The following is a 23,163-nucleotide window of genomic DNA, read 5'->3' as shown; positions in this document are numbered from 1 at the left end:
TGTTGTTCGCGTCCTTCGCAAGACAGATTCCCTCTATGTGCTGTTGCAGGCTTATAAAGGGGGGGGGGGTGGCTGGCTACTAAACAGACCATCACCAGGCCTATGTCACGACAGATAGTCCTGTGCCTAGCCGTATTGCAGCCCATTCCACCCACTCATCAGTGGGTCCTTCTTGGGCTGTACGAAATTGCGTTTGACTGGATCAGTTTTGCCGAGCGGCCATCTGGTCCTCTGTCCATACCTCTACCAAGTTTTACCAGTTTAACTCTTTTTGCGTCCTTGGACCCCAGTTTTGTCCGCAGTGTTTTGCATGCCGGGGCTATCAGAGCAGTCCCTCCCTTAGGGGGCTGCTTTAGAACATCCCCATGGTAAAGCAGTGTCCCCCAGATATGATGAAAGGGTGGAGGATTTTTATACTTACAATAAATCCTTTTCTCTAAATCCATCTGGAGGACACTGCATTCCCTATCTTCTGCTCGTTTCTCGGTGGTCTTACCCTTCCCTGGGGCTTCATAAATACACTGATGATGCAGGTGGTTGCAGAGGGGAGGAGTCTGTAGGTTAAACAAATAACTGTTTAAGTGCCAACTCCTAGCTCCACTCATACAACCCATGGTAGCAGTGTCCCCAAGACGGAGAAAAGGATTTATGGTAAGTATAAAAATCCTCCTTTCCCAATTGGATAAGATAGTTAACTGCAATTGTTGCTCCTAGCCATATAAAATGGACTCTGAAATGGATAAAAATATCCAGAAATGGTTTTGTATTATAGAAATCATCGGAATCTTAGAGACAAAAGGAAGGAAAAAAAACAAGACTGTGGCAGGAGGCTTTCAGTGACGGGCCAACGGGCATGGGAAACAACTGTCCTGGCTCTCTCCAGCAGCAAGCACGACACTAGAGGAAAACAGAGCCAGATCACCACAAGAGCAGAAGCCTCCTCTAGAACAGAGGACAGATACTCAGTTATTATAAATGGTGACGGACAGTTATGGGTGCCAGCAGTTATGGTTGTTTTAAGACTTCTAGTTACTGGTTGACGTTTTGTGTCTCTGCCGTCTGCTCTCTCTCCTTGTTCCCGCCTTACTACACCACCGATAGCTGCACAGAAATACCAGTCCCCAATAACGGGTTTATTATCAGAGGCTGATAATGGCCACTTGGACCAATTCCCACCAATTGTTATCCCACTACCAAATGTATCTTGTGTTCCGCACACGCCTCTTACATTGTAAGCACATTGGCTGCCAAGCCATACATTACAGGACCTTGCTACCAACAACAGCCCCCGTTGAGGTGGCGATGTCCACTTTGTAGAAGTGGGAGACTGAATGTAGGTACCACCGTGTGGCTGCTCTGCAGACCCAGTTGCTGAAGCCCACAGTGACAGTGTATGGCGTAGGAAGGACTAACTGTTCTGATGAATTGCACAAAGGTACCCCCCCCCCCCCCCCCACCACTGAAGAGACATCTGAATCCAGAGGAAGATTGACGGAGTAGAGGCAATACATCCTGTCGTTTGTCAATCTATTCTTTGTCATGGGCATAATTCTTCTGGAGAATCCATAGAGAACATGACACATCAAGGGAGTGACGCTACACATTAAGGTCCCTGGGATGTGGACACAAGGACAGCACATCAACAACTCTTATTTGGAGACTTAGGATAACGTGGACCCTGGGGGCCTTTCAAGCAATGTCCAGCTGCCCTCGTTTCCAGAGCACCCAAACACCAGATTTACCTGCGCACCTCTATGGTGCGCCAGGAAGAGTCAGCGATGTTACATTGGAGTGCGTTCCGGAGGCACTCCAGAGAATTGAATTCCCCATGTAAAGTTTGTGACATAAAAAAAAAAAAAAATTAACAAGTATTTAGCTTCATAAAAACAACCTCCTCAAGGAATAGCACAAATTTGGAAACTAGTGGATGCATCACTGGAATAAATGATCCTATGCTTTAAAAGCGAACTCTGCCGGACACACCAGAAGAATGCAGTCCATCGGGTAACAAGTGCACATTAAAGGCGACTATACAACCTGTTGGTTTTAGCTTGGCATTTAATACATCTTTAGATATTGTTTTTTCACATTCGTTGGGCTGCAACATGGTCATTGAAATAAAGGCACATGAGGAGGTGAGTTTGGGGATATAGACAAATTCCATAATTGAACGTCTGATGTGTCAAATCAAGTTTAAAGTAACCTGTGGGACTACAAGGCTGGCAGGGCATGCTGGTACATGTAGTTCTTAGCAGCTGCCATGATGTGCATGTTAAAATGTTTACATTACTGAAGAGAGACATGAAAACAAAGTTAATTTGTTGAATATGTTTATTCAGAAAGAAAACTTATTTCCAACAAGATTAAATCATTTCGGCAAAAGAATGGAAAGTGTAGACCCCTGACCTGTGATGTATCACCCAATAAATTAGAACCCCTCCCCCCACCCCTATTAAATCTCCAATCAAGAGGACAGACCAGCTTCTATAGAAGCGCCATCATATTATAGTACAAGATACCTGCAGCCAAAATGCTGCGGAGGTCCAGCGTCTGCTCCAGGAATATACAAAATGTTACACTCATACACTATGTACAGGAACCACTTCCATACTCAATTTAGGAAGAGATGAGGGGATTTGACCATGTCCACCCCTCCCCCCAGGTGTCTTGTGGAAAAAAAAATTAAATAAATCCAACACTGAGCTGCCATGACCAGATCACAAAGCGGTCACCCTTTGTGCTCAATGCAGTTTAGCTTGTACACAAAGGGTCCAGCTTGAAGTATCTAGTGGGCACTGCGGATAAAATAGATATAAAACAGGAAAGTTGCTGCAAAAATTATGTAGTGAGCGCTCAAACTCTACATTGTGTAGAGAGCTCTTTAAAACTTTATCCTGATAGAGAGCAATGGGATCATCATATATTATGTTCACACAGTTAGTGCACAGTAGAATTGCATTTTAAAGATAAAAAAAATAAACCCCAAAGGAAAAAAAAATAATCAATCCCTCGACAGCCCATTTCTGCATCCTTCACGAGACACTGACGGAACTTTCTGATCAATTTCATTTTAATGTTACCATCACCTACAAACAGCAGGTCGGCTGAACAAATATTTTAGTTGGCAAGCTGCATTCTAGTGAATATATAGTCCAGTCCACATTAAGGATGCCTTAATTGTATGTAGGTCAAAGGTCCTGTGTAAGGGTCTAAAAGTGATTCAGTAGAACATGCATGCGTTAGAAGACAACCAATAGACTTTGGCTTAGGCGTATAACAGACCTCTTCATAGCAAAACAACTTCTTGGGGGGGGGGGGGGGGGGGGGGGGAGAGAGGGAATTAATAAAAAATTACAACTTCACAAAGGATTTCTCGCTTGAAGTACTGGATGTGGATTTATTATTAGAGCTTAATAATTTAATGTTTGAACGGTAAATTTAACCCTTTAAGAGCCACCATACAATCTGCCTTTTAGGTCATATGCTGTAATGTAATTGAAACAATTAGGTTTCTCTGTTAAAACTCTTCTATATAAAACCTTCTCTATGTACCTGACCTATGGTAGGGGCTCAGTGAGAAAATAAGGGCCACAACGAAAGCTAAACATCACACACTTCACTTCCTCCATCAGATTTCTGACATCAAGCAGTGTTAAAAGTGTGAAAAGCACTATCATCATCAAACCAGGCTCTCGCTTCTTCCGCAGAAGAACCTAACTAGTCTCCATCTTGAAAGCAGGGGTTTCTGGGAGTTAGGCCAATTACTCCTTCTACAAAAGAGGACGTGTCCACAATATCTCTTCTGTGCCAGGTTTCTCATCCTTTTAGCTGTAATCATTTCTTGCCTACTTCATGTAAAACTTTAGTGTTTGTTTAAAAAGGAGGCAGCAGCTCCCGTGTTGGCATAGATTACATTACCTAACCCCAATGAACTACAGAATAATAGGGAGAATTATACAGTAATGAAGAATGCTGCTAAATTGATTAATCCACTAGCCGCCTAAATGGGTCTGCAGCCCCTTGGGCAGATGTACTGCGGCAAAATGATTTGCAATACTGACAATCCCTTTTCCATCATCATTTGAGGATAGAACCATTGCCTCCTACATGCCATAGCTCAGGCAGAGATAGACAGTGCCAGTCCTTTACCATCCCCAGCAGCAGAAAACCCAACCAACCAGTCTCCAATCCACCCCACCCCAAATGACTACTTCTCCTGTGCAAGTGGAGACTAGAAGTCACAGTCCAGATCTGAGATGGCATGGAAGCGGTGGCTTGGATCAGAGAGAGACTCTTGCATCTCAGACCACCATAATCCGGACTTCATCATTTTCATCCACGCGGTAGAAGAACGGGATGCAGGGATTGTGGAGGAGGAAACCGGGGCGCTCTTGCGGGTTCTGAATATCACGCAGGAGCTGCATGATCTGCTTGGTAGTGGCATCTCCAGAGCTGGGGGCCACGTTGTCTCCTTCTTGGGTTGAGGACACACGAGATGCCCTCTGAACGCTCTCCTCTTCTCCGTCATCTAATAAGCTGACTTCCTCGAGTGCTGCAAGGACAAAGTGCGGGTCGTTATGAACATGGAATTAAATCAGAAACACAATGTGGCTGCAAAAGATTCTTATGTAAAGCACTGTTGGAACCAGAGGTCCGTGGCCAAGATTTATTTATAATTTGTTACAAGCATACCCATTATAAACTTTAATTTAAAATGAAATATAATACACAAGTCCTTAGTGAAATATTCAAAATAAAAGGTGAAAAGTAGTATGTGAAAAATATAGCTTAGAACCACAAAGCCCCCTGATCCCAATATAGACTGTAGACCAACTAACACCCAGAAACTGTGAAAGTCGAGATTATGGTCACGATTGTGCTGAACACAGTAACAGACACAGATAGATATCATTATTAGACACTGCTTGCTCAGGAACCTATAGAATCGTAACATAACTGAAACATGAAGTTAGCCAATAGTTTGCTTTGGAGGGGAAGGTCTGTAACGATACAATGGTAATAATCGCCTGTAACTTTGCTAATTGTATCATTTCTATGGAAAGTAATGGATCGGGGCAATTTCACTTCAGACACTTTCCATTTATAAAATAAACTGGCGCAAGCAATCCGTGTAACAAAGGGGGGTTGTCCGGCCAGTGCCGATCACTTAGTTGTATCATAGTGGACTCTCAGGAACGGTATAAGGAGAGGATTTTTGGCAGTACATTACTCAGCAGTAGTGACACGGCCCAAACAGATGCCCCTGATACCCAATCTCATCATATTACCCACCCAGAGTGCTAACTGATCAATGCTGGATGAACAAAACATGATCATTTTACTGGGGAGGAACTAAGAGTTGAGGTCAGATTTGCTCCCTACCTTCCCCAGCTGCTGTGTCCATCTCCACTGGTCTCTCTGCATCCTGCGACAACTCTCCCAGCTCCGTGGAACCTTTTGACACTTCCACAAACTTCTTGTACCATTCGTTCCGCTCAGCAACCAGTCTCATGACTAAGACCTGCAGTTCCAGCAACTTGGCCTGGACACAGAGAACAGGACATGACACTCGTGCTCACAGTCTTGGCGAGCCGCTCGATCCGGCACCAGCGCCACTTACCTTCATTTCCTCTTTGTCCTGAGCCAGCCGACTGATGTATTCCTCCTTCTCCGTGTGACGCTGCTTCAGGATCGCTCTCTGACTCTGATAAAGTGCAATGTACTCTCCTATAAAGAGAAAAGACTACTCATTCCAGAGAGCCAATACATGTCACAGTCATCATTTACCTTTATTGTCAGTTAAGCTACTTTGTCACCATTTTTTACGTACTTCTGAATATATTTTATTATTTTCTACTCCGAGGTCTTCATGTTTATCTCTTACTCTGCCCAATGGCGGCATAATGGCAACCACCATTCCTCAATAGGTGCCTCTTTACACCTTTTGAGGAGAAGGGTGACTACTCCTTGGGAGCAAAACAGTTATAAGCACTAACCAATCGTGTCAGTCTCCCCCGAGAGCTGGATACACCGATGTTCCAACTCTTCCACCCGGTCCTTGAGCTCCACCCGCTCCTGCATCAGGTCGGTGAAACGGAACTAAGATCAAATGAAGGAGCACAAAGAAAACAGTTACTGGTGTAAACACTAGATCCACAATAGTGAGATCACAACATAGATACATTTCACCATATGGGAATGGTTTCTCTTTGTCATTAGACCAACACGTTCATCTCAGTGACTGTACCCTATGGTTTATTTCTGAAAAGTCTGTTGCCCGTGTATGAAGGGGAAAGTGTTACATTTCTCTGCATACTACAAAGAACTCTTCATAGTCGCCCCAACTTCAGAACCAACTTGTAGAACCTGCTGTTTAATAGCAAAGTACAAGTTGTATACCATGGAAACCACGTTATTTTCAACATATCTAAATAAGCTAGTGTAGTAGTCATTGAAATCTAATAACTAAACTAATTATTTAATCTTGGCAGCATTTAAAACAAACAGCTAATTCCGCACAAAACTGAACACCACAATTTGAACATTAATCCAGAATATTCTTACTAAGGGGTCTGGGCAATCCTCCGATTTCTGCCGCGGTCCAGCGACACTAGTCAAGCCCCTGCTCAGATGTGTGTGCCCCCCATAGAGACTGCACATTCCCCTTACAACAAAGCAAGGACAACATGGCCGGACAGCAGCATGATTTGGGGATTGTCAGGATCGGTCAGAACCTGGACCTCCAGTAAGTAGCATTGTGGATTAATGTATAATGAATAGGGCTCCACCGAAAATAGTCTTCAGTTGTGAGACAATGAAGTGGTTATAGCCTCATAGGTGCAACAAGGAACGTAATTGCCCAAAGTAACACTCGCTTTCCACCATGCTGTGCATTGCCAACAGCACTGCACAAACCCCATTACATTATAATAGATATAGGTCATAAATAGGAAATATCTTTCGTTAATTGGACATTTGTCATTGAAATTCGATTTTGTGATAATCAGCAGCAAAGAGATCAGCTGGAACGCGCCTACCTGCAACTTCTCCATCGCACTCTGCAAGGCTTCATAGACCTCTCTGGGAACATTATCTGCACTGAGCTCTGCAAAGAGACAGCGGTAAAATGGAACACACAGGAACTGACAAACACAGCAAACACAGCTTATGTCACCTGTGAGAGTTTCCAGAAGATATAACCGATAAGTCAAAACTACAGTAATCAGATATCTCTCACCTGTGTGACGATATTACATTGTCAGATTGAGGGGCAACATTAAGTAGCTAGAGGGTTGCAGGAGCTGCCCTCCAACCTTTCAAGGGGCTGCGCAGAGGAAGGCGGGAGAGCAAAGCACAACACAGGTCAGTCACATGAGCTGTGATATGACCTCACTGCACTGTGCATAGGTGGTCACGTGACGTGGAAGTTGGCTGCCCCTATCCTGATAAGGAGACAGCAAGTGATGGCCGCTCGTTGCCCACTGCTGGATTATACTGACTATAGTTTCAGCAAGTCACAAATAAAATAAAACGTATTGTACAATGTAGTGATTCTGCAGGATCTGACACTGCAAAGCTGCAGTCTCATTATACTTTGAACTTACAATATCATGGCAGACAGGAAGATTTGCAATGTAGTAAAAGGACACTCGTGTTTTGCACTAAGTAAGTGGAGTTATCTGGTAACTATAGCAACAAATCAGCTTAGCTTAGTTAGACAAGAAATGAGAATGCCAGATTGATAGCTATGGTTTTTGCAAATTTGCTTTGGATTAACCTTGGCCATGAGGTGCGAGGTGTGTACGTGTGTAGTAAATTACATTGTAATTTCAAACTGTTCAGGAACAGATGTGAATGAACAGAATGATCTGATTAGAGAGGGCTTTGCTACATGTAGGCGTTATTCTAATAATTATGCATTCTCTCTTTATTAGAAAACTACCCATTCCCAACTTTTAGAACAGGCCTGGATAGATCCAATCTGACAATAAGGTTGCTAACTGCAATTAGTCTTAGCTTGAGTAAGCAGACTCTCTAAAAAAAAATTAGAATGTTTCCACAAGTCCTTAAAACACAATGCATATAATGTCACTGTCCATTTTAAATGTAGTTTCCCTGTAATACTGTAGTGCTCCCCCCTCCTTCTCCTACCTGCAGAGTGATGGTGAGGAGAGGACATCTGCTGTTGTCTCAGATCAGATATTTGCTGCAGCAGCTGCTTACAATTCCTCTTCTGCTCCATGAGTTGTCTCTCTACCTCATCCCGCTCTCCGTGTAATTTGGAGATGGCAGAGGAGAGGAATGACATCTGCAGATCGTGACCAAGAACATGTTAGATGGAAGGGGACATATTATACAAATAAGCAAAGCATCCAGTGAGTGGATGAGTTTATTGCTGGCGAGGACAGACACATAATGAGCGAGACAGACCAAAGAGACGACTCACCATGTCTTCTCGACTTTCAAAATCTTCAGGAATAACCAACGACGACTTCGGTGTCTCATCTTCATAAACTATGCTCTCCACGCCATCCCCTGTGGAACATAGAAAGATGCTGAGCTCCAATTAAACCTTGGTAACGAGCAATGAAAGCCAACTGGACAGATCATTACCTTCCATCCTACTCAGAACTCTACTCTCTGGTTCATTGCGGATCTGTAAGACCTGAGCTCTCAGCTCTTGGTTCTCTTTGGTGAGAAGTTCTAGATTTACCTGAAAAATTAAAGGCAAAACATCACAAAAAGTTAAAGTTAAAGTTGAATAAAAAAATGTGGACACAACGAGATCATAAAAGAAGATCTCTGGTTAAGCCTTGGCAGCCCCAGACCATCACTACACCTCCGATCCCACAAAATAGTCTACCCAATGTTGTGACATTTGAAAGTCTCCGTTCCAACATTTACTACTAAGCCGAGGTTTCCAAAATGTAATTACACGGTACGGGCCACCACAAGAGTACGTCCATCTACAAGCAAATCGGTTCACAGGTTACCCTGGCGGTGACCTGTGAGCCGAGACTCCCCCCCCCCCCCCCCTCCACTAGGTTAAGGGGTCACAAGAATTCCTCAAGGTTGAAGTGTCCTTTCTAGGCGTCGCCACTACATACCCTGCATTGCTGTAGCTCCTTCAGGTGCATTTCTGCACTGACTTTTCCCTGCACCTCATCGTGCTGCAACCTGTCCATGAGCTGGGCCTGCAGGAGGTACTGCCTCTGGATTTCCTCTCTCTCAATGGACACTTGCTGGTAGGCTGTAACGTATTGCTGGAGATGAGCGGAGATCTCATCTCGCTGCGTCTGCAGTAGTTGCGCTTCCTGCTCCTTCATAGCCAGCTACAACACAAGAGAAAATCACAATATGAATCCTGTGACACTCAAAACACGCAGCGGCCTGCACAGAGACCCAAAGCTCACGCAGCGGCCTGCACAGAGACCCAAAGCTCACCCGCTCTGCACAGAGACCCAAAGCTCACCCGCTCTGCACAGAGACCCAAAGCTCACCCGCTCTGCACAGAGACCCAAAGCTCACCCGCTCTGCACAGAGACCCAAAGCTCACCCGCTCTGCACAGAGACCCAAAGCTCACCCGCTCTGCACAGAGACCCAAAGCTCACCCGCTCTGCACAGAGACCCAAAGCTCACCCGCTCTGCACAGAGACCCAAAGCTCACCCGCTCTGCACAGAGACCCAAAGCTCACCCGCTCTGTACAGAGACCCAAAGCTCACCCGCTCTGCACAGAGACCCAAGCTCACCTGCTCTTTAAAATCTCCCAGGCTCTCTTGTAACTGCCCCAGCTTTTTGGCCAGTTCTTTCTTGACATGCTGCTCACTCTGCAGTCCGTTTGTGAGCTCCAAGTTCTCATTTGTCTGCAGAAAAATAAAAATAGTGTTTTTACGTAAAAACAGAAGTAACGAGCTATTGAGCTATGTAAAGCTACCATTACTTCCTAGATGCCCCCCCCTACCCCTCGAAAATTTGTGATTGTGAATTAATCCATTTTGTTGCATGAAAGAGGTAGAAATACAATTCCTTATTCCAGAAGAGTTTTGACTGTATCAGTCAAGGATGTCAGTCTTGGGCCATGTTGCCACGTCTTATACAAAATAAATATGTTAAAGATATTGTCAAACCCCCTCCTCCACCCACCACCGTATTGGACTAAAAGTAATATAGTATAGTATGTAGAGCCCATACAGGTTCAGCAATGGACCTCAATAATTAGATTTATCTTTATGGCCTCTACCTGTGTGACGGAGTGGTAAAATCTTCAGGGAGGGTCACTCCCAGCAAACACAATGTATGTAGAATTATTAAGCAGTGGGAGTTCTGCCCCCTTCCCTCCCCGAATTGCCAAACAAGGGCTGCAGATTTAGTCTGCCAACCAGAGCATTGTCCAGCTTCTTCCGACGGATGTCTACTCTAGTTCTTCTACGGACCGATGTGCCCATTGTGAGCCTGGAGAAGATGCCTTACTACACAACAACAATACAGGAAATCCATGGTGTCTATGAACACAGCTCTGCGTTTTGGTGCCACTTGTTCAGTTACATGGAAAGTCTGACGTACCAGTTTGACAAACCCATTCTGAAGCTCAGCGAGCTGTTCTTTTAGCTGCCTGTTCTGGGTCAGGGCCCGGCTTATGGTGGCTTTGTCACTCTGCATGTTTTCCAGGATCTGTTGTTTATCCACATTGTCCTCACTGTGCCGCTGCAGGGTGTTCTCCAACTCCTGCAGCCGTTCCTCCTGTTCTTGGTTAAGCCGGCTCAGCTGACTGTTGTCCTGCACCTGGGCCTGGTACCTGGACTGCACATCGAGGAACTCTTGCTGCAGCTTCTCCACCTCCCGCTGAAGGGAAACCTCCGCTTCGGAAGGACCCTGGGGGGCGCAGGGCTCCGCTTCGGTGGGCTCTGCTGCTGTACAGTGGGATGGTTGGATATAATCAGATATATAGGAGGCAGAACGGTAAATGTCTGTTGTCTCAGTTCAGTCTCCCTATCTCTACATACCTGACGCCAACAGTAGCTCTGTCACTCTGGTCTCCAGCTGTTCAACCTGTACCCAAGCGCTCTCTTTTTCCTGGCTGAGTGTCTGTATCTAGTAAGAGGACAAAACATTTGTTTAGAACATGTGAATAAAACCTCCTTTAAATAATAACTAGGTCAGGTCTGATGCCATCAATTATTACGAATATAAGACGTCGCCTCCTACAGGCTTGTGCCTTTATATATTCACGACACCTTGGTGCCCTTTAACATTGATCCAATGTTCAGCATAGAGGACGCTATCCCATATATAATTATGGCAGATGTATACGCACTTTGCATATTATCCTGGTGCGTGCCATATGCTATTAAAAAATGAGCTCAAAAGTGGCATCTGGCAGTTTGTGCTGAAACAGGGAGTTCTCTATTGTAGTTATCAGAGAGCACGGACACCAGAGAGACCACGAGCCGCAGAACACTCACTTGCTGAGACAGCTGACGGACTCTTTCTTGCCATACTGCACCTTCATCCTTCAATTTCTCCACGTACTGGTCTCTTTCCGCCCGCAGTTGTTGGAGAGAATCAGACATCTAAAGGGTGAACAGAAAATTTTCCCTCCATGAGACAGACAATTCCCTTCTCTACCATCACCAATTGTACATCAGATCTCCAGATAGGTTAGTTACCGCCCCTCAAAAGCACAATTGTCCAACAAGAAGCAGATTTAAGTTTTATGTTACAGTCAAACTCCATACCCTATAGTGTATAAAAAAAAAAAAAAAGCCCCATAAACACACATAATGCAGCCGTAACCTCATGGACTTAAAGCAGCAGGGCCCATTGCTGAGGGAATACATTCTCTATTTATCTAGTGATCATATCCATGTACTGGAACAATATACCTGTGTTAGCTGCGTCCCCAGCTGGTCTCGCTCTTCCAGGGCCATGCGCAGCTGATGGTTTGCGTCAGGTGCTCCCGTCTGATTAGAAAACTAGGACAGTAGAGAACATAAATAGAATGAGCGTGAACAGAGAAATGTGGTGGAACTGAACAGTACCAGAGGAAAAAACCAATAAGGGAAATTAGTACATATGGATTTAAAATAAAAAAATAATTCATAAATACAATAAAATGCCAAAAAATGTAATAAAAATGAATGAGGAATACATTAGCTGCTGCATGGTACACTTCCCGGGACACAAGATGTGAAACAGTAATCCAAAAGGTTCAATAGCTTCCACATTAAGTATATTGCATTGTAAGTGTACGAAGTTTGAACCTTTATTTTCTGTTTGGCACCATAACTATCATTCGTACCTGCTGGATCATGAGTTCGGCCATTTCAAGCTTCTTGTGCAAGTCTCCAAGCTCCAACCTCATGGCGGCGTTCTCCGACAACAGCACGTTCAGTTTCTCAGATAATTCAGAGTTCTGCAGCTTCAGGTCGTCACTACTCTTACTGCGCAAAGACAAGTGTTAACCATCCCATGCCCGATAACTCCCTCAAGAGCAAAACAGAGAGACGACACAGGACTTACCTGTTTTTTAGGGATTCAAGTCGAAGTTTGTCACGGTCTTTCTCCAGTTCTTTATTAAGCTGAAAATCAGAAGCAAATGTTTGGGAACATTATGGGGTAATCATCTTACTTTCTAAATACATGGGACAAACACGTGACTATTGGAAGACTTAAATAAGTGAAACGGGGTAAAGAGGTGAAACAAAAAATCACCAGAATGGACAAATCAAGTTGGACAATTAGGTCCTCTGTCAGACAATCTGTTTTCATGTTCAGATATTCTATAAGTGCTGGTTGTCGACCAAGTGTGGCACAGCAAAGACATGGTTGGGACTCTGCACTAAGGCTGGGTACACACAACAGGGGTTTCAGACCATTATGGGGCCAAATCACCAGATCAACAACTGTTCGACCAGATATCGCATTAGTGTGTACACTGCAACAGTGAACGATTATCGTTCCAAAGCACATTGTATCGTTTCATTTGATTCTTAAACCAGACTATAAATCTCATTTAACGATTTCATTCCAATTCTGCAGTGTGTATGCGCTCAGGACCAGCAGAGTCCATAGATCTCTATGGAGTGTGCAGAGTCAGGATCTTTTCAGCCGATGGTTATGACAGATGAAGAGCACAGATCTGAAGGTAAATTGTGTATAGTGTGTACACCTGAAATCGGCATGCTGATCGGGACTTTTTTTTTATCATTATCAGTCGTTGGTAAAAATGTTATAGACGACACATCGGGAGACAATTTCTGTAGTGTGTACCCAGCCTTACGCAGAATAACATACAGCAGATATTATAGTGCTGCATAGAATTTACCTTTTCTAGCTGCTTCTGCTGAGCAGAGATTGAGGACAGCGTACGTTCCAGCTCCGTTACTCTCTGCCTGGTAGACTGTAAACGCATAACAAGATCCTCCACTTCCGCTAAAGGCATAAAAAGGAGATAGAAAATCGGTCTACTTCTGTCAGGAGCCTGTTAGCTTTGCAAAACTCCCCTACATATTCCATGAGTGATTTATGGCAACCGAGAGGAAAACAATGGTTTTGGGTCATATAACCCAATTGTTTATTTTCCTCTTTTTATCACACCGCCTCACTTTCTTTTTCCGGTCACGGAAGAGAGTGGGGATGAAACTTCTGGGAGCCAGCGACAAGCCGTAGATGCAATCTACAGGCCTCGATGGAGAACCCCTGCAGAGTATGGTTTTGACTTACCGGCTGCGCAAAATTGCAGGACTTTCATTAGTATGTGTAGTTTATGTGCAAGTGGAGACCCCAAGCAGACCGTCATGGGTGGGAGATCATAGATTGACTATTTCTGTCTTACTTTGATACTGTATCTGCAGGAACACTTGTGCCATATCCCATTAGTAAACTAGACAGAGATTTATCTACAGTGAATAATTTCCTCTGGCAAACCATGTTGAATCTTCACTGCTTAGTAAAGCGGAGCACTGTGCCTCCAAAAGCTCGCCTACAAAGCCAACGTCTGAGCACCAAATGGGAAAATTTATAGACAATTTATAATACACATATGGCCAGTAATTAGCATATTAAGCACAGAGAAGAGGTATACTGTCCATACGGTCATACATGATGTCCCTGTACTTCCAGCTTTATAGAAATGCTTGGTGCCTTTATAGTGGACTGGCAGCTTGAATTTAGCCACCAGTGGGCTAAATGATCGATACAAATTGTCTCCATCATGCATTTTAATTCTATGGTCTAGCTGGAGTAGAAAGCAGAATCAGATTACAAGTAGATTATAAATAAATAAAATACCTCCTTTCTGACGTGCTGCCTGCTGGGTGAAGGACAGGGCAGTCTGCAGCTCAGACTTCTCTGAAACCAATATGCCAATTGTCTGGATGTGAACCTGGAATCACAGAGAGGAGGGGAAGTGGTTCATCAGGATCATTGGACTGCACAGTAAGAAGCTACCCGTTTTGTGATTGGTGTTGGAGTAAATTATTACCACATTGGTTAGCCAGAACTACACATGTGATCAGCTTTAAGCAGCCGAAACATGGTACGATTTTGTTTTTCCAAGATTGACTAAATATTCAGCGTGACCCCATCCTAAACAATCAAGGTCTCTTCTGATTACATCTGTCAGGAAGGAAAAACCACATCTGTATATGACCCACAGCATGTGTAGGGGACCACCAGTCACCTCCTAAATAGGAGGGTGGCTTCTGCCACCAATTTATATTGCATTCCAATCACACCAAATCATTATGAATGTGATCACATATGTGCAATATAACCATATAACCCTATCTGTGACCGCATCGCCCATAGATTAGAATGTTTGTGGCTAAAATGATTATCTTCACAAAAAATTTCCCTGGCTAAGGCCAAGAGACAACACGGTCAGCTATATAATTCTACAGCTACCGGCTGTGACAAGACATTGAGATTAGTTATATATAAAAGTAGACGATGCCTGAACCGATCCAGTGTAATGTAGGCACCAGATCAATCCTTAAGCCTTTAGCATCTTAGATAGAACTTCGGCTAGAAGAAGTTGATATCCATTGTATTCTTCATTTGCTCGGCCTTGGTACAATATAACACCATGTCTGTTCTGGGCCTCTTACCTGCAGCTGTTCTCGGAGAGAGCCCTGCTCCTTGGAAAACTTCTGTTCAAATTCTTTTCTTTCCTGGAGAAAATCAGATCAGGAAACACAGATAAGGGCTCGTAAACCAATTTACGACCATCAATTTTCCAGGGCCTCTTTATAGCCAAAAGAGCTTTACCTTGTCCAGCTTGTCCATAACATCTTGGTTCTGTAGTTTCTATAGAATGAAAGAGATACAACTTTCACTGTACAACCCTGCAACAGCAGACAAGTGTATGACCTAGTTTATTGGCTTCTTTTAATTCAAAGCTCCGTGTACTCTCAGATTGTGCCCAGACAGGGAGACAGCAATTTTACGGGCGGAGTCAACATACACTAGTTTCTCTCAATTTGATAGGCTGAGTATTGGTTCAGTCCACAACCAATATTCAGCCTACGCGAACTCAGATTTCAGCAGGGCATGCGTATTCTTTAAGAGACGAAGGAATTTTATCCAAGGGGAACAATACAATATAAAACACACACACACTCGCGAGCAATGAATGGTATCTACCTCTTTACTTTTATTTCACGGTCACAATCTAGTGCACGACCAGTCGGTCTGTTTACTTTTAAACATCACAAAAAGCATTAAGTGTTTACACTCTATTATTTTAATCAGTCCATTCCCTCTTCTTGCTAACAGCTCTTTGTTGATGCCACGGGATGTATATACTGACAGGGAATTGATACAGATTGAACACGTTTGCGAGTAGGTATTTTAGCTTTGGTGATCCTTCTATCTAAGTGGACATACTATGTCATCTTTTAACATATTTACAGTTCTCGTAACTTATCAGGACTTGATAGCTAGCTTTTTAAAACCCGCTATGCAGTTGCCTGTTGGAGCCGTCCACAGACTGAAATACAGGATCTCTCGTGTGCACAGGAGAATCCCCTCACCATTGTTATGCCCAATATGGCGATACCTTGGTTTGATGATCAAGTTGCTCTGGGTTGTATTCTCCATCCACGTTTGTATTTGTGAATGTTATTAGCAGGACTTTTCTAGAGAACTTGCATTTAAATTTTTGGGAACGTCAAGATTCAGACTGCAGCTTTGCTGAGAGGAAAGGGCTAATTATATTATGTTCTAAACAGGTCAATTTGAAGACTGCAATGTGATTATGCGTGTGACTGATTGGAAGGTGTGTTCCTTACACAAGGTGAGACAAAACCCCAAAACTTAGTTTCAAAGGGTCTGACCTGATGACCACCAGCATGAAATACATAATAAAACAGAAATTAAACAAAAACTACTTTCGGGATGAAACATACTTCAAAACGTCATCATCCTGCCAAAATTCTTCCAGGTTATTGGTTACAGGTTTTAGGGGACATGCATTTTCCAGTAACACATAACAATGGTAATGGAGAGGTCAGAGCTGAGCGGAGAAACAGCCAAACAGAGGGACAATGTAGCTGACGCACACCTATAGGTAACATACAATGTAGTGAGCCATGCGGGTCATGTGACATGCCAGCATTCTCTTACCAGTTCCTCTAGCTTTGCACCAAGTTGTTTGTTTGTTAAATTACTGGAGTCCAGGGCGGCAGCCAGATCCTGGAAACGAGACTGTGGCGCATGCAATCAGTATATATTCAGAAGAGAGAACAGGCCAGCACACGGGAGGGAGAAGAACATAAAGGAGAGAGACACAGACATTAGGAACATCTACCTGTATAGTCAGACCTGTTATTGTAAAATGTCATAATATAAACTGGTCACCAAATGTAGATGCCCACCCTATCATGGTCTTGGCAATGGATTTCTTGGCTATACAGTGTTGGTCAAAGGAAAGATTGGGGTTCTCAACTAGCCTTGTATGTACCCCCAGTGATTGACAGAATAAATTCATTCTTGGGTACACTTTACCAAATGGTAGCCATTTTGTGCTGTGTTTCCACCCCCATCCCCCTAAGTACCCCCTTAAAGTGTATAGATTTACCATCATAAGGGTGTAGATTTCAAAAAGGTTAATAAAATCTGAGCTACAGGAGAGCCTGTACTAACAGTGTGGTATAATATCCCAGAAACATACATACACATCCATATACATATACATATACATACATAACTAGAAGGACACTCACCTCCAGTTCTGGACTACTGGATGAGATGAGGTTCTCTCCATTTACATAAGAATTGGTCTAAATGGAAACATTATGTTAGTTGAGATGATCAGCAGAGGATCATTAACACTAAACCTTTTTCAATTCTGTATCACTCTATAAGAACAGATAATTGCTCATTCTAAACCTCTCCGTCCATAACCAGCAGTTAGATATCAGGAAGAATCCACCCGCAGCCTACACAGATTGTATGTAGTCTATCTTAGGCCCTCCACCAATCCCCCGGTCTCACCAACGCGTTTCACTGATGGAATAATAAGGGTACATCCACACAGGCTTTTTTTTTTGAGTATCTGGAGCGCTCTAACAATTCAGATACGCTTTAATAAATCTACCCCTTAGGGGGGGGGGGGGGGGGGGGGAATTCAATTGGCCGTGTTACTGTAAAAAATAATGAAACCTGCGCATAATTACCGTAATTTCAACGCCAGCTCAGGGAGCCGCGATCAAAAACTGGTGTTAAAATTACCGTATTAATGGTAATAGGTTTACCGCGGTGGTAGTCTGGGGAGAATTGAATTTCCCCTTAGAGTTCTATAAAAGAGCCCATGGTTTTAAAAACAAAACATACAAGATTGGTCTGGCACCATTAGGGGAGAATTGAATTCCCCAGGTTTAGCCGCGGATCGGCTCGAGTGGTCTGCGGCGTTGGATAGTCACTTATATTATTTCTATGCACCACATAGAGGTGTGCAGAAAAATCAGTGATGTTCGGGTACCGCAATACCCGGAAATTAGCATAGCTGGACATCGCAGGGAATTGTATTCTCAACAACCTCCTCCATCTATGACAAAATACTCACAACATGAATTGCTGATGAGGCCCATGAGCAGATAAGAAGGTTGGCAGTAAATCACAAAAACAACATAAAAATGTAATACTAAAAACAAATGTAGGAGGTCCCACTATACCCAATGACATTTCCACCAAAATGTCATCTCCTGCAGCCACAAACCCCTGGAACTCTGTATTTACAACACATTCCATATCTAGGTATGAGCAGTGGCCACATCAGTGTCCATCACGCCCCAATCACACAACATAATACAGGTGACTAGCACGGCCTAGAAGACTCTTCCCTGGTGTAACTGGACGACCTTTGTTGAGAGTTTACAATCAGCTCATGTACAATCTTACTGTTATAAAAGTAAGTGACCATTTCTTATGCCTAGGGATGGTCATTATATTTATAAACCAGCAAGGCAAACCAAAGCCAGTCTCCACAACAAACAGATTACAGACACCTACTTGTGACACCAGCCCATTCAGTTGTTCAGACAGCTGCCTTAGACTGTCCGTCGAGGAGATAAACCTGGAAGATAAATTCACACATCACACGAACAGAAGCAGTAAAGGGGAACACACACTGCTATTCATATCCCCAACTGATAATCGGGTGATCTACCATCTGTGGTTATGGACTTGTCTGTTGCATGTTGGAGATTACAGCTGACAGGAGTTATTCAGTTGTACCTATGCTCCATCACAAAACTCAACGTCTTCATAAAGAACCTATACGTTTGTAATACTGTGTTTTAAAGAAACTGAAAGGCATTGTTTAACACATCGGTGGGCAGCAGGCCACCAGTGAGCCTGCGGCCACAGAGCTGGTTGTTCCCAATTTTATCAGAACGACAGCAGCAGACTTCCGTTTCACACGTGACCTCACCTGCAGGGAGTTCACGGGGCATGTCCAGAGGAGGGCGGGAGAGCACAGTGCTCTCCCACCTACCTCTCCACAGTCCACCCCTCATCTTGCTCCTCACTGGTTTAAAATATGCAGCTCTAAAGCTGGGTACACACTACACTGTTTTCGTACAATAATCGTCTCAATCAGCCGACATACGACCGCTCGTTCAAAAGTCGGGTCAGTGTGTGCAGTGACACGATGGTCGAAAGTCTGCCCAAATGGACGATTATCGCCTCATTTGGTTGGTCGTGCCGTTAAATATTTTAGTTCCAATCTCGTTTCCGCTGTGTAGTGTGTATAAACTTCCGACCGATCCACAACAGTGAGTACAAAATTACAGTCATTGCTCACGACAACATGGCTGTAAAAAGTCGGTAAAGGGACGTCCGCTCTTCCCTTTATCGTCCTAAACAAGGCTAGTGTGTATGCAGTCCATGGACCGAGCGATCGCACCATCGATCGCATGTAAAAGCGCTCGGCATAAAAAGTTGGGCGGAATTTCTTTAGTGTGTACCCAGCTTAAGTGATATTTTTCATTGCAAATCTCACCACATTAAATGCATCGTTCACTTTGTACAAATGTTTAACGGCTCTCCACCAAGAGAAAGGAGCCCCCCCACCAATCGCAAGATTGGTCAGGATCCCATGGCGCCTTCCTAATCAGGCAGGCTAGTCAGTGGGGCTCTGATCTTGCATAGAGCCCAGTAAACGTACCTGTGGTCGTGCAATAAACTGCAGACTTCACACACAATGCCAAGGTTAATGCTCTGCAATAGTTCTAGGCGTCATTGCCTAGTAGGAGGCAGCAAGGGGAAGCTGGATTTCGGGAATGGGTGGGCAAGCCATCGATCGGACAGCACAGGGGACGAATATGATACCCAATTGCCTGAACCTTTCAAATCAACCCTAAACCTATGCTGTAAATGTAGAAACAATCTGGGGCTAAAAACCTTTTTAGTTGTAATTAAGTTCTGTCTGTGGAAGGAATCAGTCCCTTGTATGTCCATCTGCAGTTACTTTTCCCTCTCCACATATTCTTACACTGACCAACTGGGAACCAAATCCTGGGCAACTTAAACAGAAAAATACCTTCTAATATGAGACCATATGGAGGAAACTCCACGTAGAGAGAACACTGACTTCCATGCCGAGGTTTATGTTGTCCTGACACACTGCAGTTTAGATGTTAAATTAATCCACTCTAGAACTGTATATATGGTCCCAAAAGCTACAGTCAATTATGACCAAGTTGAGAATTACCAGATGTCAGTTCTGATTGGAGGAAAATGCAGCTGGCGACGACAGATCTAATTGTGTGATCTGATAATGTGATCCCATAACGCATCTTAAGGCACCCATACACGAGCAGATCACCTGTGTGGATAAAACTATATCCAATACACAGGCCTGAACTTACCTGCCCACATTTGCAAGGACAACAAAAACTAAACACCTGCCGGGAAGATAAAGTCAACTGAAGGTGGAGTGCCCATTAAATGCTATACTTTTCTGTAAGAACAACGTAAACATCACCTGAGTCACAATTTCTTTTAACAGCACAATACAGTACACCACAGGACTGTTCTATAAGCAGCTGATAAGTCAGAAAGAACACTCCACCTATAGATAACATACAGGCTTTACTGAGGAACACAATGTTCTCTGACTAGATCCTGTACAGACCCCACCTATTGCAGTCAGCGCACACTCACCTGCTCCCATCTGCTGGTATCATGGTACCATCGCGGTCATTCAGCTGTGGAATGATAAAACAGGATCATCATAAGGATTACCAGAGCAGTAGTAAGAGGAAAGTAGTACAGCAGAATACAGATGAAATACAGCAAGTTCTCTAAGCACAGCCAGTGCAGCATGCTTGCTCTTAAAGGCCACCAGCACCAAAACATCAAAGAGTCCCCAGATTAAAATATCATGTACTTCACTCAAACATTATCGAGCCATTCTTTTAACCCTTTGTGCTAAATTTGAAGGTTTATTTAATTTTTGGCCTTGAAGCCAACCCTTTGGGGTGAGACTCTTTAGTATTTGTCTGTCCAGTGTTCTCAAATTATCAAGTTTCATGAGAAGTGAAGACATTAACATTGGTTTAAAAAAAAAAAAAAAAAAAAAAAAAGGTGTGAATATATAATTTTTACCCATTTTTTTTTAAACCTTTAACCTATGTTTTTATTTTCACTTTTCAGTGATCTCCCTTCTTTAAGAAGACTCGCTAGACAACAGCAAAGAGGATCACCATGCAGGGTTGGCGTTTCAAGAACGAAAGCAATAGCCACAAAATTCATAATATAAAATGTTATACCCTTGGGAAGAAAGTGGATTTCCTCATTCAAGTAAGTTATATTGGAAGTCATCAAATGTGCACCAATATCCCCCCTCCCCCATTTATTTGTCCACTTTTCATCGCTCTACAAAATTTCTAGAAGACTAGTAGCAATTATGTATTTTTGCACATCAGAATATTTATTCAGATTTACACATTTCAGGGTCCACTTTACATTTTATTTGTGGACACAATAAGCCAAAATCAATGCTTGTGTGCTTAATTAAATCCCATCACAAAGACTGACAGAATTACTGACCCACTATGCTCTACTATTTGAGCTTTTTGACCAACATCCAATCCCATTTGCAAATAATAATTTGATTAATCTTTTTATAGTGTGTAAAAGAAATACTGGTACACAGACTATAGCTTCAGTATTTTACAAAAAAAAAAAAAAAAAAGGATTTAGAAATACATGATATTTTGATCTGTGTCTTTTTTGGCAACTTTTTAATATATCCAAAAAGCAGCAGTGAAGAGAAGAAGCCACTAAAAGCAAAGTGTCTGTTTTCCCTTGCTGAAAAAGGAGGATTTGTTTCTATCTGGCTCAGATCTATAATTCCATTCGCAGAGTTCTTTTTGTTTTTAAAAAAAAAAAAAAAAAAGAAGAAGGAGGGGCTACGTAGATTAGTATTAGAGAAAGCAGCGTGTGGCAGTCACACCTCGGACAGTGGGTTAGGAAAGGACGTTTCTGTTGGGGTTTTAGAATTATCGGAGACATCATCTGTTAAGATTTCAGCATCAAGAACAACATCTCTCTCCAAGAGCACCTGTTGGGGCACACAGCAGGGATTAGTAACAAGGACAGAATGGTACAAATTCCTGGGATTAAAAACAGACAAAACAAAAAAAAAACAAATACAAAAATACAAGACAAAAACTACATTAAATGACACGAGACTCCATGAGGAATCAAGCAATCATTTAAAACCAAAATTATGAACAAAAAAACACTTCTATTAAAACTCCCTGCAAGCAGCATCTATTCATGGCATAAGACAAGCTTGGCCAACCTGTGGCTCTCCTGGTGTTTATAAAACTACAAGTCCCATCATGCTTTGCCAGTAGATAGCCAACAGACAGCAGGCATGCTGGGACTTGTAGTTTCACCCTGCAGAGCTACAGGTTGGCCAGGCATGACATGAGGGATCAATGCAAAGATTTCCATGGTTGAAAACAACCACTGAAGCCCCAATGGCACAGGTGACTGTCTTCCATAAGTACGGTATGTGGCAGAGCAGCTAACAAATGATCAGTGATAATACTGCAACTGGAATTTAAATGCATTTTAAACTCCTTAAGTCACATGACTCAATCAAATGCAAAGTAAAAAATTAAATCAATTAGCTCAAAGTACCCACTGTGCAATATATACATATAATCAAACAACATTATTTAACTTCTTAAATAATTTGATTGTGCGAATTTGACATGAAAGAAACAACCAAAGTTACACATTAAATACACTGCTTTTGTTCATATATACAAAGAATCACATGATCAAAAGCAAACTAAATCAATCATGTGACCAAAGGACCTGGCTTTTTGAAGCAATAATGAGTCTTTCTACTCAAATCCCTGTCCCTTAAGAGAACCTCTGCCTTTTTCAACACAACCTCTGTCAATTTTCCAATTTAAAATGCTGCATAGTATAGTAGTACTGCAGGCAAATAGCTCTAATGGGCATGTCTGCATTTTGCCTCTTAAACAGTAAAATGCATCATTATTCCACTGCAGAGATACAGGTGTGATCTGGTGTTTGGAGGGCTGCAGTGATACTGGTGAAGAGGGTACAAGTCCTTCATTAGAACCACCAAGGTAGAGAGGGAATGATCGATCTTTAGCTTTGTATACTCATCCCACTG

At 43.0% G+C, this 23,163-nt stretch overlaps 1 protein-coding gene across 7 annotated transcripts in view; it reads right to left on the bottom strand.

The window, feature by feature from the left end:
* Positions 1–3,328: 3,328 nt before the first annotated feature.
* Positions 3,329–23,163, bottom strand: part of GOLGA2 (golgin A2) — a 32,108-nt gene continuing 12,273 nt past the window's right edge. For 2 of the 7 annotated variants that reach the window (XM_075185102.1, XM_075185104.1), the window contains 25 exons: positions 21,961–22,068; positions 20,667–20,710; positions 18,513–18,576; positions 17,225–17,281; positions 16,626–16,706; positions 15,270–15,308; positions 15,110–15,172; positions 14,292–14,385; positions 13,327–13,433; positions 12,522–12,580; positions 12,301–12,442; positions 11,885–11,974; positions 11,465–11,572; positions 11,006–11,093; positions 10,566–10,912; positions 9,752–9,865; positions 9,108–9,332; positions 8,614–8,713; positions 8,447–8,535; positions 8,152–8,308; positions 7,038–7,105; positions 5,997–6,099; positions 5,621–5,727; positions 5,383–5,542; positions 3,329–4,552 (listed from right to left, as the gene is read on the bottom strand). In XM_075185102.1, coding sequence (XP_075041203.1) covers positions 4,302–4,552; positions 5,383–5,542; positions 5,621–5,727; positions 5,997–6,099; positions 7,038–7,105; positions 8,152–8,308; positions 8,447–8,535; positions 8,614–8,713; positions 9,108–9,332; positions 9,752–9,865; positions 10,566–10,912; positions 11,006–11,093; positions 11,465–11,572; positions 11,885–11,974; positions 12,301–12,442; positions 12,522–12,580; positions 13,327–13,433; positions 14,292–14,385; positions 15,110–15,172; positions 15,270–15,308; positions 16,626–16,706; positions 17,225–17,281; positions 18,513–18,576; positions 20,667–20,710; positions 21,961–22,068 — 2,865 coding nt within the window. In that variant the 3' untranslated portion in view covers positions 3,329–4,301. The remainder of the gene's footprint in view (positions 4,553–5,382; positions 5,543–5,620; positions 5,728–5,996; positions 6,100–7,037; positions 7,106–8,151; positions 8,309–8,446; positions 8,536–8,613; positions 8,714–9,107; positions 9,333–9,751; positions 9,866–10,565; positions 10,913–11,005; positions 11,094–11,464; positions 11,573–11,884; positions 11,975–12,300; positions 12,443–12,521; positions 12,581–13,326; positions 13,434–14,291; positions 14,386–15,109; positions 15,173–15,269; positions 15,309–16,625; positions 16,707–17,224; positions 17,282–18,512; positions 18,577–20,666; positions 20,711–21,960; positions 22,069–23,163) is intronic. The other 5 variants (XM_075185106.1, XM_075185107.1, XM_075185103.1 and 2 more) reach the window with 4 other exon arrangements.

Source organism: Mixophyes fleayi, chromosome 9, assembly GCF_038048845.1.
Source record: "Mixophyes fleayi isolate aMixFle1 chromosome 9, aMixFle1.hap1, whole genome shotgun sequence".
NCBI classification, from domain to species: domain Eukaryota; kingdom Metazoa; phylum Chordata; class Amphibia; order Anura; family Limnodynastidae; genus Mixophyes; species Mixophyes fleayi.
The sequence above is the reverse complement of the archived record's forward strand: the minus strand, read 5'-3'. Positions and strand labels throughout refer to the sequence as shown.